We start from the raw sequence: 17,025 nt of genomic DNA on the forward strand, positions 1-17,025 counted from the left end.
GGAGTTGGCCGTCCGACTGGGGTCCGGAATGTGGGGCCTCCCTGCTGCTGCGGAGTCGGGGCGGTCTGCTTCTCCCCACCGCAGGGAAAAAGGGTAACACAACCTGGGTCTGGGTGCGGTTCCCCCCTCCAGGGGCAAGGGTACCTAGACCCGGTTCGTAGAGTACGCTTGGGGAGTGTGATTGTGTGTACAGCGTCTCTTTATGTCTGTCTCCACGTTGGTTAAGTGTGGAGTAAGTGCATATGAGAGCATGAGGGTGGGAATGGATGTTTGTATCTGTGTGTGCCTGTATGTCTGTGTCCATATGTCAGGTTGGGTATCAGACGCCACCTCTCTGAGGACAGCTCAGGCCCTCCAAGGTTTGGAGGCCTATCTCCCCCCACCACTTCCCCTGCCGGGGGCGGACTCCCTCAGACATCGGTGCGTTGGTGGTTCTTTGTGTCCGGGGGTGGGCGTCCGGGTACACACCGGCTCACTCCTTGGCGGCTGCTTATCGGGGCCTGGAGCCTGGGGCTCGCTTGGGCCACTTCGGAGGTGGGGTGCCCCCGGCCTCTCGGCCTGGGGCTCGGTCACTCAGGCACAGCTGGCTGCCGGCGGAGCTTACGGGCACGTCGCTGCAACCCCCCCTGGCTTCTGCTCCGTGGCTGCTGGGTGACCCCTCATCTGGGACTCTCCTCAGCTCTTTCTGGGACAGTGGCACGGCTGCCCCTCTGTTGGTCTTCCTTGGTCTCTTGTGTTCTGGGGGCCTCTGGATGTCTGGAGTTTTGATCTCCTCCATACCTGCTTCATGCCCTGGAGGACGGGGCAGTGGCCCCCCACACCCTCTAGCAGATCATTACATGAGGGAACCTTTTAAGAAAACAAGCGCGTCCATGCTCACAGGTGTACACACGGGTGATCACACACACAAACTACACCCTTTTTGGCTCCTACCTCAATGCACACTGTGCTGTCGATCTTACGTGCTGCACAATAATGTTTAATATTTAGTATTTACTGTCATATTCCCATATATCATTGTGATGTTGTTTATTGTATTACTCTCGTTTTCTTCTGCTTGTTTTCTTTTTTCTTTCTCAACAGGTGATCCAGGTGATCGATATATGTATTTTTTTTTTTTTTTTTTTTTTTTTTTTTGCTTATTCTGTTGGTTTTTGTTTTTTGCCCTTCTCCCCCGTCCCTCTTCTCAACTGTTTTTCTTTCCCTCTTTCTTTCTCCCTTTTCTTTCCCCCAGTCAAGTCTGTCCCGTATTCAGCAAGTGAAAATAAAATAAAGAATAAAAGGTGAATCAAATGGACCATTACGGCAAAGCTGGGATGGTCAATTTGGTAAAGAAAAACCGTTGGGCATCTTTCTTCGCCTTTAGACAATAATTCTGATGGCAAAAGAGCCAAACGGGACAGGCAAAAGAACAAAAAAAAAAAAAAAAAAAAAAAAAAAGTTTGTTGCAAACACATGGGCTGTATGGGACGGTCTAGTCTCCGTCGCCCTTCCCAGGTTGCCTAGCAACCATGATACTAACCGTTGGAAACATGTCATACAACTTTGTTTGACAGAAATGAAGGAGAACATATTTTGTTCATCTGTTTGTTTGTTTCTACAAGAGCTTTGTGTGATTTAATTTTTTTAAATAAGTATCTGAGGCTGAGACCACAGGACAGTAAAACATGATTGTTGGGCTTCATTTCTGTAGGCTACTGAACACTCATTTAAGATTAGCTAGCAAATAACAATTAGCTAATGTTTTTCATGAGACTAAAGTCCTATCACTTTGGTAATGTAAATATAATATGGCCAATATTATAGTTATTATATTAATCATTATTAGCTATTACAGCAGTGAACATGAACTGTGTCAAATACTGAGCCTCAGTACAGATTCAAGTTGCCGTTATTTACATGTCTTATCACCTTAAATCTTCACTCAAAGACAAGTATATAGGAATGACTGCCAAATTTATTTGCCTCTGAAGCAGAAGGATGGCATCTGAATAAAACCTCTCTTGACATGCCTAGATGACATTAAAGCTTGGTTGGCTCTAAACTTTTTAAATTTGAATGAAAAAACAAACAAACAGATTTGTTGGTGTTTGGACCCAGTGGCCCCTGTGAGTCCTCTTCTTTTGATTTGGAACCCCTGGAAGTTTATTTTAAACCTGTTGTTATTGCCCTTGGTTTTAAGTTGGACCAGTCCAGTTTTTATCATTTAAGGCAACTGGCAAGAGTGAAATCTTTTCTTTCTAGGCAGCACTTTGAAACCGTGATCCATGCTTTTATTTCTTCCCCTGTGGACTACTGTAACGCACTTTATATGGGGGTCAGTCAGTTGTTACTCTGACGTCTGCAGCTGGTTCAAAATGTATATTGACAGTGCTTATATATAGGTGTATCATATATAAGAGACAAATGTTGTTCCTTCAGTATGTTGGCATTACTAAATTTGGCTCATTGCATACATATATTTATAAAAAGAAAATGTACAAGCTGTGATAACTGTTTCAGATAAAAATGAAAAGTAGACTGATATATTGAATATTCCTTTATTGGGTGAGAAAATCAGACCATGTCATAACTGCTTTAAGTCATACAGAATAGATATCAGAGCCTTAAACAGGCTGACTTCTGCTAAATGGGTTAGAATATATAAAGCATATAAACAATTACAGCAATATGATGCAACAAACACAGCAGTGCTACTAATCCAAAATACTCAAAGCTTCATAGAACTGAAACAAACATTTTTAGCTCCATTCTGCTGCTGATACATACTTTAGGTTTCTGAATATTAAACGTTTTGCTGCCTTTCATAGTGTGTAACTTGAAGGCCCTGAGTACTTTCTCCCACACTGAAAACACTGGAATGATCAAATTATTTGAACATTACCTAATAAGACTGATTCAGGACAGACAATTAGTTATGTTAAACTTTTCTAGCAGTCCTTCACAAACAGGGAACAGTCTGTCTATTCTCTCCATCTGTCAGCTGCTGCTGGCTCTTCCTCCTCCTCACACACTGCTGAGTTTGTCTTGGTGGATCATCAGGGGTGCAAAGTCTCACAGATGATGTGCAGCAGTGGGTCCCTCAGTCTGTCCTCAATCTGGACACTTGCAGTTGTCACACATGGAAATCAAATGTGTGATAAGCTGCAGGATTCAAACACAAGCGTAATGTTCATAATTTTATTCCACAATCAGAAAGAAAAAGAGAGAGAGTGCAGGACAGACAGGTGACAGTCTCAGGTGTAGACACTGCTACAAAACAGCACAAGAGAAGGAGGATTTAGTGTTTGTGTTATTACGAGTGCTAAACAAGAAGAGTTCCCAGATGGTACAGTGGACACATGTGTGACTCCTGTGATTAAAGCATCTTTCAGCTTAACGAGTGAACCGTCAGCTCGTTCAAACATACGTTAAAGTCCGTTTGGGTCGACACCACCGAACAGAGGCAGCAATATAACATAGCTAACATTAACAGTGCAGTGAATCCTGCTTGTGCCGTGATATTCAGGACTGCAAACAGAGCAGCATCACTGACTTTCTGCTTGTTGTGTTTGTGGACATATGACTGAGTTTAATTATCCATAAAATCATCACATTATCTGTAAGATTAAAGTCAACTATTGAACGGCGTATATTTAAAAGTAAAGGCTTTAAAACCAAGTTAGTACAAACATCACTAATGTCACATAACTTTCCCGACATGTGGCCAACAGTAATGTTTTAATGTTCTTCATTATAAAAACATTTGCGCATAAGTGACATTATATTCAGCACTTCTGAAAGTTTACTTTTCGTCCGCTCCCGCCGTTTTTTCTCCACAAAATTATCCACACCACCGCCACGCTATGAAGTCTGGGATATGTTGGGCCATGAAGGCTACACCGACCCATCCTTAAAATTCAGGGAAATTAAGGACGCATGTGAGGGCCACATTTCAAGCAGCCTTTGAATTGGGACAGCCTTCGTCGTGTCGGTGTGACGTAATCGGCCTTAAAATGCGGCCTTTAAGGCTGCAGACCCCAAATCCGGTCATTGGTACTTCCTGGCTTGAGTAGTTACTAGGTAACAAAAGCTCAACAATGCCCCTAGCGTCCCGGAGCTCTTGTACGTGCTTTGTCTCTTGGGGCCACCGTACTTGGACAGTGAACGTGATGAAACTATTGAGAAAAAAAAAAAAAAACAAAAAAAAACACCAACACGCATATATATTGTTTATCATGACTCTGGTTTTACATGGCCCATCAGCACAATTTAAAAACTGGTATACATTACCGTGTTGCTTTGTCTTTAAGTGGTCATGTGATTGGCTTACCACGACTACTTTATTCTTCCTCAGTCAAACAGCAGAACTCATGCGATTGTTTTGCCCCCTTAGCTCCAGGTGTTGTGCTAGACAGTGATCGTGATTACCGTCCGAAGGAGCGCACAGCTGCTTAAAGTTGTAGCGGCCAGATTACTTACAGCTACTTCCATGCAACGGATATAGGACGCGGTAAACTGAACACAGCTTCAACCGTCTGTTTGTTGAAAAAAATAGTAACGGACCGCATTTTCTTGTAACTGTAACGGTGTTGTAACAATAGGAATAGTAATTAGTTTTACTTATTACTGAAAAAAAGTAACGCCATTATTCCCATCACTGCTGACAGTTGGCACATATGCAGAAAGCATTTCATTGTTGTCAAATGAAGGAAAGACTTACATGAGGACAAATGTCTTGCAAAAGAAAACAGACAAGTTTAATGTAGTCTTTGTATCATGTCATCTGTGATATTATGTACAATTCCAATGTATTTTGTCCATCTCCCTTAAATAAACAGGCAGCCTTAAAGTATGACATATTCATATACAAAGTACACACATTTGTGTACTGTCTCAGTGTGACCTTTAAGACATTTATAATGTTAAAGTAGCTTGATGTGTAGGTGCTGACCATAAACACATTTTGAATGAAAACCGGGGAACTTTGGTCACACAGAAACAAGTCTCTATCCTTTGTGACCATATGGATCAGTCCCTCATATTACCATTGAGGGACCAAGGCACCAAGTTAATACTTTAAAAAGCTGCAGCAATACACAAATATAAACAATACTTGGTGACAACTTTGCTTTTAGCCTCTAAGGTCCAGGGTATAATTGGCCGTTTTTGACTACTTTTGATTTGGCCTCTATATTTCACCTTTAAAAACTGTTTCTTGCCAATCTGTTATTTTCTTATTTTGACAAACTGGATCAGCACAATTTATCTAAATTCAGAAAAAAATTGAATACGAGTAAAAAGTCATATTTTTGACTGTAAAAACCACAAGCATGTTTAACGAATCATTTTTATAACTTAAAATACAAATAGAAATTTTACATTCTTTAAAAATATGCACAAGTTTTGCAAACAAAGTTATATGGTACTATTTACCTAAAAATGCATCCAAGGCTCAGACGTTTTTCATACAACCATTTAAAACTATTTACAGGAAAATCAGGTGTTCTGCGTCAAAGAAGGCGGCACACAAATTTATGCAACTCAAAAAATTTTTTAGCTGTTAAAGTACGCTTCTAGCTCATATTCAGAAAGGTAGGATGGTTCGCCACTGAAATGTGGTTATTAAAGTATGCTTCTAGCTCAGATTAACAAAAGTAGGATGATTTGCCACAAAATTTTAGCAGTTTAAGTATGCTTGTAGGCAGTGGGAAGGTTACTTTTAAAATGTATTCCATTACAGAATACATGCCCCAAAATGTATTCTGTAACGTATTCCGTTACGTTACTCAATGAGTGTAACGTATTCTGAATACTTTGGATTACTTAATATATTATCATGCCGTTTACAACTACATGAATGTACTATTGCTGTGATTTATTACTGTTACTGAAGGTCCGCGGCTCCGAACCGTAGTAAAGGGACCTCTGGCTAATACGGTGGGTTCTGTGTCGGGCTCGTAGCCGAAAACTAGCTTTACTTTGTTGTCTGGGTCAAGTTTGCTAGTGAGAGACAGAGAGAGGCGTTGAAAGGCTGCTCCAACAGAACTTATTGTTTTGGAGGAAAACACGAACACTGTGTACAGTTGAGTCTTAATAGCTTACTTACAACTGGGCTCGTCAGGCACTCTTCTTGGCTGCAGTGGTTATTATTATATTTACATGCTTCCAGCTCCCGTTTTTGCTCAATGACAGCTCGTACTTTTCCCTTTTTCTCTCCCTCGCTCACAGACACATAACGGGTATGGCAGGCCATTCTCCCTGCAGCACGGACTACACTGCCTATGATGCTACATTCTTTAGAGCTATACCTGTAGCATTCTGCCTTTTAGCTTAGCACAACAACAGCAGGTGCTCTCTCACCCAGGAAACACGCAGAGAGAGAGGTCACCCGTAACCATGGCAACCGTAACGCTGCCGCCTGGAATAACAGAACGTAGCTGTCAAACAAAACCCAAACAGTCCTGACCCGCCACAATATGAAACAGGGAAGTACCGCCGTGTAATCCATTTCAACAAAGTAACTGTATTCTAAATACCACCTTTTTAAACGGTAACTGTAACGGAATACAGTTACTCATATTTTGTATTTTAAATATGTAACGGCGGTACATGTATTCCGTTACTCCCCAACACTGCTTGTAGGTGACATTCAAAGGTAGGTTGGTTTGGCAGTAACTCTGACCGGTCAGAGTATTTTTCTAGCAAATATTCACAAAGGTAGGACAATTTGCCACTGAATTGTGTGTTGTGGGCATGCGCAGAAACAACGGGTAGGACGGTTTGCCAGGTAGGATGGATTCCCAGAACACCAGAGTAAACGCCACTGTTTTATTAAAAACAAAAAACATCGGTTTTACGTGTCCTATCAACACAATTTAACTGGTGTATAGTTTGAAGTCCACACGTTCGACCCAAGTTGAAATGGAGACTCTGGGTCCGTCGACCCCAGAGGGTTAATCAGAAAGCCTCAGTTGGCTAGTTATGTATTGGGCTAATGTTTAAAGCTCTCACTTGAGTAAATTAACTCATATCACTGCTAAGTAATGTTAGCTAAGTTCACAACATATTCCATAATAGCGCTGCCATACTGCATCACACAGTGCATTTCAATCATTTCTCCAGTGAGTTTGATAGCAAAATAATCATAATTTAAAAAAAACAAACAAAAAAAAAAAACACAAAAAAAAAAACGCATGTGTAACGTACACGTACTGGAAAATTTGTGTTTTTCCATCAAACACTCATTAAAACAGCAAGGTATGTTAGCGCACTCATCACAGACTGTCCGAGGGAGGGACGGGGGGGGGGGGGGGGGTCACACGTTGAAACAGGCGCAAGGCAGCCCAGGTGGGGAAATTTTGCGACTCAATTTTTATATCTGAAAAGAAAACTATTCCGATAGTTATTTGTGGTGAATGAAATACAGTTACACTTTCAAGCACCGCATCTGAAATTCAAGCACTTTTCAAACCTTGAATTTTTTTTTTTTTTTTTTTTTTTTAAGAAGACAGATTAATACATTTGGACTAATGAACACTGCATCAGATGGATCTTTTACACCATGCTTTATTATGCTACTGGTTAATGCACATTTCCCACTTTAACTGAAATCACATAGGAAATAAGCTCCGAATTATATCTGAAACAAAAAGAAAGCAGTTATTTGTTGCAAACCAACAGCACCTCAAACTTAATTCTACACTCAAAATGAGTTTTATTCCAAAGCCATTTCTTTACATACGTGGTACTAAACTGAATTCCTTGCCATTATCCTTACCAGCTCTGACAGTAAACTGGAGCTATGAGCTTTCCTCACATCAAGATTGCTTTCCATTTACCTGGGTGGGACATGCTCTTCTCCAGCTGCTTTAAAGATTCTCCCGTCAGCATGTTGATCTCATCCTTAAGGCGCCGCTGGCCATCTAAAGTAAGTTGCCAAAAACATGACTTCCTCTTGCCATCTCTGCACAGCTGGTTGCAAGTTTTGCGAAAACTGCTGTTGAAGCACAAGTTGTGTCGGATAGTGTTCTTCCAGCCGTCTGGAGCCGTCTGAAAAAATGGGAAGTGCTCTCTGGGAACGGGCAGAGAGTCACATCAGATAGTGCAGCAGTTTTATCCAGTTCAAACATAACTTAAATGAAAAGGGACCCATCTGATGTTTTGAAAGACCTAATCATGTGTTTCATTTAGCATGCAAGGTGAAGTAACCTTGTGGGCAATTAGACAATCAAATCCTAACCTGGTGAAATTGTAAATCTGCTGGACTTTGAAGCTCCCTGTATGGCTGCTCTTGAGCGCCAAGGCAATGAGGATGGAGTAATTGACTGGTGGACGGGGCCAGCAGCCTGGTTTAAGAGGCTTATTGTCCTGAAAAGAAAAAAACAAAACAAAAAAAACCCCAAAAACAAACCCCACACACAAAAATAAAAAGCCCATTCACGTTGAAACAATTTTAACATTCACACACCTGAAAGACAGCACTCACAAACCCCATTCTAAATGAACTGCATTCTGGGATATTGCATTTCGAGCTGATTGGAGACCAAAACAGCCAATCAGATTTTTTTTGCATCCAAGTCTGTGATTGGTTTGTTGCCACAAAACCGTGTACAGAAAAAGTTGAACACTGACGAGCAGAAATGTTGAGCGCAAGCAACACATTGCAAGCAAGCGCAAATGCAAAAAAAAAAAAAAAAAAAAAAAAAAAAAAAAAAAAAAGAGCGAGAGGGGCTGCTGTTGTGTGTGTGGATAATAGCAAACACTGAAATGCATTTTTTGCACGCAGCAATAAATTTTGTTTTTAGCTTTTCTTCACTCAAAATTCCTCCTATAACAGAATCATAACTGTTTTTAATGCAGTGAGAGCATAAAGATCACGACCAGCCAAAAAAAAAACCAAAACCTGCATTTAAAGCTTCATGATTATAAGACTAAAAAACACACACTGAACAGTTTAAAAATTCAAACATGCACAAAAACTGGGAGTAGTTAAGCACCATAGAAAGGAGCAACTAGAATAATGACAATAAAGAGAAACACTGAGAGCCTACGGCATTTGCCCAATTATTGCAGAATATGTAGATGCAGTTTTATTGGGACTAAGGAAACTGTCTCTCCAAAATGCCCATTTATACGCAGCCACGTCATTGACTTTGTCTCAGTTAAATTACATTTTACACCGAATCCTAATTTGTTTTCGTTTGGGTCAATTCATTAAATTCCTCCAAAACACTGTAGCTTTAATTGAAAATGTTCTCATTTTAATTCATTTGGACAAAAGCCTGTCTGAGGAAAAAAGGGTTCTCAAGACTTCAAAAACGGCGAGTAATGAGCTGCCTGCATCCCACTGAAGGAAACTGGTTCAGGTCAAAGATATTGTTCTCACCCTGGGCTTTATGGTCCTCCCCTTACGTCTGCTCTTGACGGGTTGAGAGGAGATGACATCATTCTTGACCTAATCATCAGTGATGGTCAGATTATTGACAGTTAACAGATACAGGTTGTTTCAATCCTTACAGGATTTTTAAATGCAATGTTCTTAACGTGTATTTAAATAAATGTAAAAGATGTGGAGACTGAAATCACTTTTGATTAGTTACACCAAATAATGAAAGACTGGGCCTGTGACCCATGTTTATTGGTCAATGGTAATGCGTTTGGTCTTTAATGAATGCCTTGGGATAGCCCATGAACACAAATGTTTAATCCTACGCTCACATGTCAAATCCAGAAAATAAATGAAATGTTCATTGAGACTCTGCAGAAACACCCAGCACTCCAAGTAAGGTTGCCGCTGCAAACAGAAACAGGCGATGCATAATAGAGTGGCTGTGAGCGGTTAGTGTGTACCGTGTACTCAGAAGAAACTGATTGCAGCAGCTCCCCCTGGAGAGGACCATCATGGCAGGAAAACACCTGGAGCTCTGCTGTCAGGGGACATTGGGTCTCCAGGAGCCCAGTTTGGCTTTCCTCAGCAGGTTCACACACAGGCCCCACGTCAGCATCAATCTTGTTGTACTGGATCGGGCAGGCAATGTTGGGATTCACCAGCAGCCACAGGTTTGGTTTCACAAAAGTATCTGATGCACAGAAATATTCAGTTTGCTACAGTGATCACTTAAGAATAATTTCTCCAACACATGAAGCCAGAAGCATAAAAATCAGAGGCAAGAGTGTCATGTGGATGCTCATTTTCCAGATAAGACATTAAAAACCACATTCTTTGTAACAGTTTCCCTCCTTTCACAGTACACACACAATAAATAAAATAAAATTGGAAAGTAGAGTGGTGGAGCAAAGTTTTGACAAGCAGGCATCTTTTGTGTTTGTCCGTCACTGTGCACTGGCCCAATAAAGGAAGGATGTAAATGCATACTGGTAGGCTACCAAAGCTGAGCATGCAACACTCAAGCACACGCATACAGCACTGTAGTGCCAAACACAAAGCACAAATAATTTCAGTACGGTAACAGAACTGCATCCTTGTGTATTAGAAGAAACGTGCTTTAAGGTAGAAAATAAATAAAAGGATTTCAATCAAATCACACTTCAGTGTGTAAAGCAGCCCAACGTGTGTCCTAAACTGACTGTTTGCCATTTCATTCAAACACTACACAAACCACATTTTCAAATGCAAACTAAGAAACAGAGTGATTGTAAGGAGTCATTTGGTGCTGAGTTATGGGGTGGGACTCAATGCAGCTCACCTGATGTTTTATCGTACCAAATACATTCATCTTTCCTTTCCGAGGTGCTTACAGAAGGCCTCTGGACCACATACTGATCACTCACTTTGTCATCTGTCAGAGACACACAAACACACTAACACACACACACACACACAATGACAAAATACACACCGTCTGATCTTCAGATTGACTCGCTATTTCAGAAGGAATTAAAAACTGCTCATCCATATGACAAAATAAAGAGCAAACACTACTGAAGAAAAAAATTATCCATCACCATGATATAACTGGTCAGTGGTTGTAGCCAGTTTCAGCTCCTTGTCCATGTCCCAGTCAGTCAGACCAACAGAGCAATGCAGATCAAAGAGTTGTGCTTTGGTTTTAAGCTGTAAGGTCATAGCTGAATGCATTTCAGTGGTTTGGTTCCTCTCTGTGCAACAGAAGCTCTTAAATGTGGGGGCCTGCAGACTGTCTATACAACAGCTGGAGCTAAACAGCCTAATTGGACACAATTAATCCTAACAGGATGCAGCCTGTGACGACTGGACACATTTAGGTCTACAGTAAGCAGAAATTTCAATTCAGGTGTAAAAAGTCAAAGTAAATAACACCTTCCAAAAACAAGATTCTCAGTCTGAATCAATTAAACAGCATCACCTGTATTATACATATACATATACATACACACACACACATACACACGTGTATATATATATATATATATATATATATATATATATATATATATATATATATATATATATATATATATATACACACACACACATATACATGAAAGAATAAAGTTACTTTGAAACCAAGCACACCATTGTTTTTCTTGTGACATTACCAATAAGTTTGATGTGTCACATGGCCCTCTTCCTATTGAAAAAACAAAAGTTGTGTCCAAGATGGCCGACTTCTAAATGGCAACCATGGTCACCACTCATCTTGAGGAGTTTGCCCCCTCACATATACTAATGTGCCACAAACAGGACTTTAATATCACCAACCATTCCCATTTTATTACGGTGTAGCCATATAAATGGCCCACCTTGTATATATACACACCAGCAGCGGAAGTAATGAATTACAAATACTCACGTTACTGTAATTAAGTAGATTTTTTTGGGTACTTGTACTTTTATGAGTAATTTTTCAAGTGTGTAATTTTACTCATACTTGAGTACAACTTACACCATGTAATCTACTTCGCTACTTATAAAATCAAAAGTCGCTACTGAGTACGCCCACAATTTGAATTAATATTCAAACCTTTCGTCTGCATTTTTGCAGCCAATGAGGCCGTGCAATCGCAACCGCGCCAATTTAAGATGTAAGCAAAGAATAAACTCCGCTGCAGCAGCAGGCACAGGTATCTAGAGGTGCTAAATGGTGGAGTACAAACTACTTCATAGACGGAAGATTTGGAGACAAAGAAGCCAAAATGGAGACAGAGGACAACACTGTCAACCATGAAAACGACGTAGAAAAGACGGAGGACGCGTGCCCGTGGCCATACCTGGAGGAATTTTTCATGTACAGAGGCAGAAAAGGAGTCAGCGTCCAGATTAAGTGCAAACTTTGTTTGACCTCTACAGTCATTTCAGTTTACAGCGTCTAATCTAAAAAAAAACACATTGAGGTAAGAGGTTTTACAACTATACGTGTACAATATTGCCTTCTTATTTTTCATGTGTGTTAAGGTTATTAGTTTGGCTAAGATATTGTCACCGCCATTGGTTACCCTGATTAAAATAAGATGGAGCTAGCTAATGTGCGTGTGTGTGCATGTATAATTGAGCTACAATTCATAGAAATGTTTTAGCTTATTATTTGGATAACCACCATCATTACAATAAATTAAATATGTAGTCATTTAAAACTCACAGGCCTACAATCAGCTGCCCTATATTTAAAAAAACAAACAAACTTGAACACAGTGCTGAGCTGCATCTCAAATTAATCTTCCAGCTCTCAGCTGACATGTACCAGAGCCCGATTGATGGAGTTGATCAGTATCATTGGCCTGATATAGGTCTATCATAGTGACATGGCTCTTAATCAGTAGGGTTATATGTTTCCCAATATGAGATATTTTTTTAAAGAACATAATGTGGATTGTTTTTATTTGTTAGCTGTATGGGCAGCATTTTTGTGTATGTGATCCCTTTTCTTAAATTAGATTTGCTATATACACATATTTTGCTCTCTTAGTATTTTTAGGACCTGACTAATACTGAAAACTTTAGGGTGATACTGATAAAAAGGAGTTAAAAATTTAGATACTGATACATTGGTCGATACTCTTTTTACAGATAGTATACAGATTACAGAACTTAGAATGTATACAGAAATTCATGTTTTTTGCAATGATTGTTCAAAATTGGTTTACATTTGTAAATAAATACAGCAATATATCTCCATGATTTGACCAAATTCACCACTCTTTTATACTATGCTAAACAATCAAAGATTAGCTCAAGTCTAGTTGAATGATGTTTTAAAAATGTGTTTTCCTTTAGTGTTAATCACAGTGATGTTGATGAATTAATGTATGAACCTGACATATGATAATATTTATCTCTACAGAGGAAACATCCATCGAAGATTGAGCAGTACAATATCACTGTGGCATCAACATCTCGTCAGCGAAAGACCACAGCCACACCAAACAAGCTCTCAGCAAATACAGAAGCCAAGTTACCAGACCTGATGTTGAGAGCTGCAAACAAACATGTTCCACAAGCAACTGTTGACAAGCTTGTCATCAATTTCATATGTGAGGGTCTACAGCCATTTGCAGTGGTAGAACAGCCATCTTTCAAAGAATTGGTTACCACATTACAACCTCAAGCCAAAGTCATCTCCAGACCCACTGTCTGTGCCAGAATCTGTGAAGCTGCTGATCACATGACTTTGGTTGCAGCATTGGATAAAGTCAAATTTGTTGCTACCACTACTGATTGTTGGTCAACTCATCAGAAAAGTTACCTTGGAGTCACATGCCATTGGATAGAGGAAGAGTCCCTGGAAAGAAGATCTGCAGCACTAGCGTGCAAAAGATTGAGAGGGTCTCACACATTTGACATGCTTGCTGGTGCGCTTGATGATATCCATTGCCAATACAAGATTAGAGGCAAAGTTGTAAGAACCACAACTGATAGTGGATCCAACTTGGTCAAGGCCTTCCACATGTTTGGGGCACAAAATGACGTAGATGAAGCTGAAGATGAAGCAGACCCAGAAACTCTTGACCTGACTGACCATATTGACTACCATGAGGCAAGTGCAAATCTTGATGAAGACTCTGGTTTGGAGTATCAACTCCCGCCTCATCAGCGATGTGCATGTCACCTGCTAAACCTTGTGGCAACAACTGATGCTGCCCTAGCAGAGAGCATGAATGAAACCTACAAGAGGCTCTCCCGTGCAACCTTTGCAAAATGCCAGGCCATTTGGAACAAAACTGGCCAGTCTCATTTGGCTAATGAAGTGGTAGAGGACAAGTGTGAGCTACAGATCATTCGTCCCAATGCAACACGATGGAATTCAACCTACCTTGCCATTGAAAGGATAATACGCATCATTGATGAGAAGGGGGAAGATGCCATCAGGAGCATTTGTGAGGAATTCAAGGTGAAAATGTGAGTAAAATTGGACACCTACCAATATGGTTGCAAATTTTGTAAATTTTACTTAATGGATGGTTAAAAACGTGAGCAGACTCTTAATATTAAATCAGAAGATCCCTATTATAGTCACGGTGGGTTTTGTTGTTGTGTCTTACAGGTTGAGTCCTGCAGAAGTTGCATTCCTTAGGGAGTACTGTACCACCATGAAGCCACTGGTGAAAGCTTCAAACATCCTTCAGTCTGAGTCCACTTCCTTTATGGGATGGCTCCTGCCAGTAATCCAACAACTACTGTCCAAACTTAGCAGGCTGGAGACATCAAGCAAGACATGTGTGCCACTCATCAGAGCCCTGCAAAATGGCCTTCAAAAGTGTTTTGGAGCGATGATGGAGGATCCAGAGTTGGCTGCAGCTGCAGTCCTCTTACCCAAGTTCAAGACTTCCTGGACTGACAGAGCAGATGTAATTGAGGCTGGTAAGGATTCATGTGATCCCATTTTTGTGTATTTTTACATTTGAACACATGCTTAAGTGAGTATTTCACCTAATACATTGTAAGTTATTGATGGTTTGTCCTGAATACTAAACAATCCTTTTTGAGAATTTGCCGATTTTAAATTTGTGTTCAGGAATAATCACTGAAATTTAAATAACAAAATTGTATTATCTACTTGCAATTACAGCCTTGACATACATCAAACAACATCTTGAAACGACAGAGCATGAGAGTGAGGATCAGCAAAGAGAGTCATCTGATGAAGATGAATTCTTCTCCAAACCAATCTCAGAAGGCTGCAAAGTGCAGTTGAGCTTGATGGTTACCTTGCTCCTTCTCAGCCATCAAAAACCTCTCTCTTAAACTGAACACAGCTCTGCCTGCTTCTGCTACGTGTGAACGACTTTTTAGCTGTGCTGGTCTACTCTTCACAGCCAAACGAAGTCGGATTGCCTCTGTTAATTTAGAAAACCAGCTCTTGCTGAAACTGAACAAAAGGTTCAGAAAGTAAAGTGTGACAGAAATGCTAAGAGTTTAAGACACTTACCTGCCTGTTGTTCAGTGTATGGGGAAAAATTTAAACGGTTCTACGCATGTTCAGAAACATTTTTGTCATTGTTTTAACAAACAAAATTCCTTCTTTTATATCTACATTTATTTACAAAACAAGTTACCTTTCTATACCTTGTTCATCTGAGAAATGTGCTTTGAACATAAATATTTATACTGGTGAATCGAGTTGAATGCCTGCTATTGACGACAGAATAAAACATTGGTCTGTTAAAAAGTAATTAATACTCTGAGTAGTTTTTGAGAAGAGTACTTTGTACTTTTACTCAAGTATTTTTTTAACACCAGTACTTTTACTTGTAATTGAGTACAATTTAACGAGTGTAACAGTACTTGAGTACAAATTTTGAGTACTCTTTCCACCTCTGATACACACATACATACATATGAAAAACACCCAGCACGCCTCTGCGGGCGGTTTATCCTTCAAGCTCGGGTCCTCTACCAGAGGCCTGGGAGCTTGAGGGTCCTGCGCAGTATCTTAGCTGTTCCCAGGACTGTGCTCTTCTGGACAGAGATCTCCGATGTTAGTCCCGGGATCTGCTGGAGCCACTCGCCTAGCTTGGGAGTCACCGCACCTAGTGCTCCGATTACCACGGGGACCACCGTTACCTTCACCCTCCACATCCTCTCGAGCTCTTCTCTGAGCCCTTGGTATTTCTCCAGCTTCTCGTGTTCCTTCTTCCTGATATTGCTGTCATTCGGAACCGCTACATCGATCACTACGGCCGTCTTCTTCTGTTTGTCTACCACCACTATGTCCGGTTGGTTAGCCACCACCATTTTGTCCGGATCTGGAAGTCCCACAGGATCTTAGCTCGGTCATTCTCCACCACCCTTGGGGGCATTTCCCATTTTGACCTTGGGACTTCCAGGTTATACTCAGCACAGATGTTCCTGTACACTATGCCGGCCACTTGGTTATGGCGTTCCATGTATGCCTTGCCTGCTAGCATCTTGCACCCTGCTGTTATGTGCTGGATTGTCTCTGGGGCATCTTTACACAGCCTGCACCTGGGGTCTTGCCTGGTGTGATAGACCCCAGCCTCTATGGATCTTGTACTCAGAGCTTGTTCTTGTGCTGCCATGATTAGTGCCTCTGTGCTATCTTTCAGTCCAGCTTTGTCCAGCCACTGGTAGGATTTCTGGATATCAGCCACCTCCTCTATCAGCCACCTCCTCTATCTGCCACCTCCTCTATCTATACCGTGCAGGGGCCTGTCCTTCCATGATGGTTCCTCGTCTCCCTCCTCTTTCTTGGGTTTCTGCTGCCTGAGGTATTCACTGAGCACGCTGTCAGTTGGGGCCATCTTCGTGATGTATTCTTGGATGTTCGTTGTCTCATCCTGGACTGTGGTGCTGACACTCACCAGTCCCCGGCCCCCTTCCTTCCGCTTAGCGTACAGCCTCAGGGTGCTGGACTTGGGGTGAAACCCTCCATGCATGGTAAGGAGCTTTCTTGTCTTTATGTCAGTGGCTTCTATCTCCTCCTTTGGCCAGCCTATTACCCCAGCAGGGTACCTGATCACGGGCAGGGCGTACGCACACACATACATACGTATGTATATATATATATATATATATACATACATATATATATATATATATATATACATACATGTATATGTGTATATATATATATATATGTACATATA

General features: G+C 40.9%; 1 protein-coding gene across 1 annotated transcript; it reads right to left on the reverse strand.

Annotated features, from left to right (window-relative positions):
* Nucleotides 1-7,592: 7,592 nt before the first annotated feature.
* foxr1 (forkhead box R1) lies at nt 7,593-11,080 on the reverse strand. Its single transcript, XM_087845080.1, has 7 exons — nt 10,948-11,080; nt 10,689-10,781; nt 9,832-10,061; nt 9,368-9,436; nt 8,222-8,349; nt 7,821-8,053; nt 7,593-7,621 (listed from the first exon to the last, which is right to left on the reverse strand). Exons 1-7 carry the CDS (start codon nt 11,078-11,080, stop codon nt 7,593-7,595), a joined length of 915 nt encoding a protein of 304 aa, XP_087701206.1.
* Between the last annotated feature and the right edge of the window lie 5,945 nt (nt 11,081-17,025).

This window comes from Neolamprologus brichardi, chromosome 1 (assembly GCF_056152115.1).
Source record: "Neolamprologus brichardi isolate AB-2024 chromosome 1, ASM5615211v1, whole genome shotgun sequence".
Classification (NCBI taxonomy): domain Eukaryota; kingdom Metazoa; phylum Chordata; class Actinopteri; order Cichliformes; family Cichlidae; genus Neolamprologus; species Neolamprologus brichardi.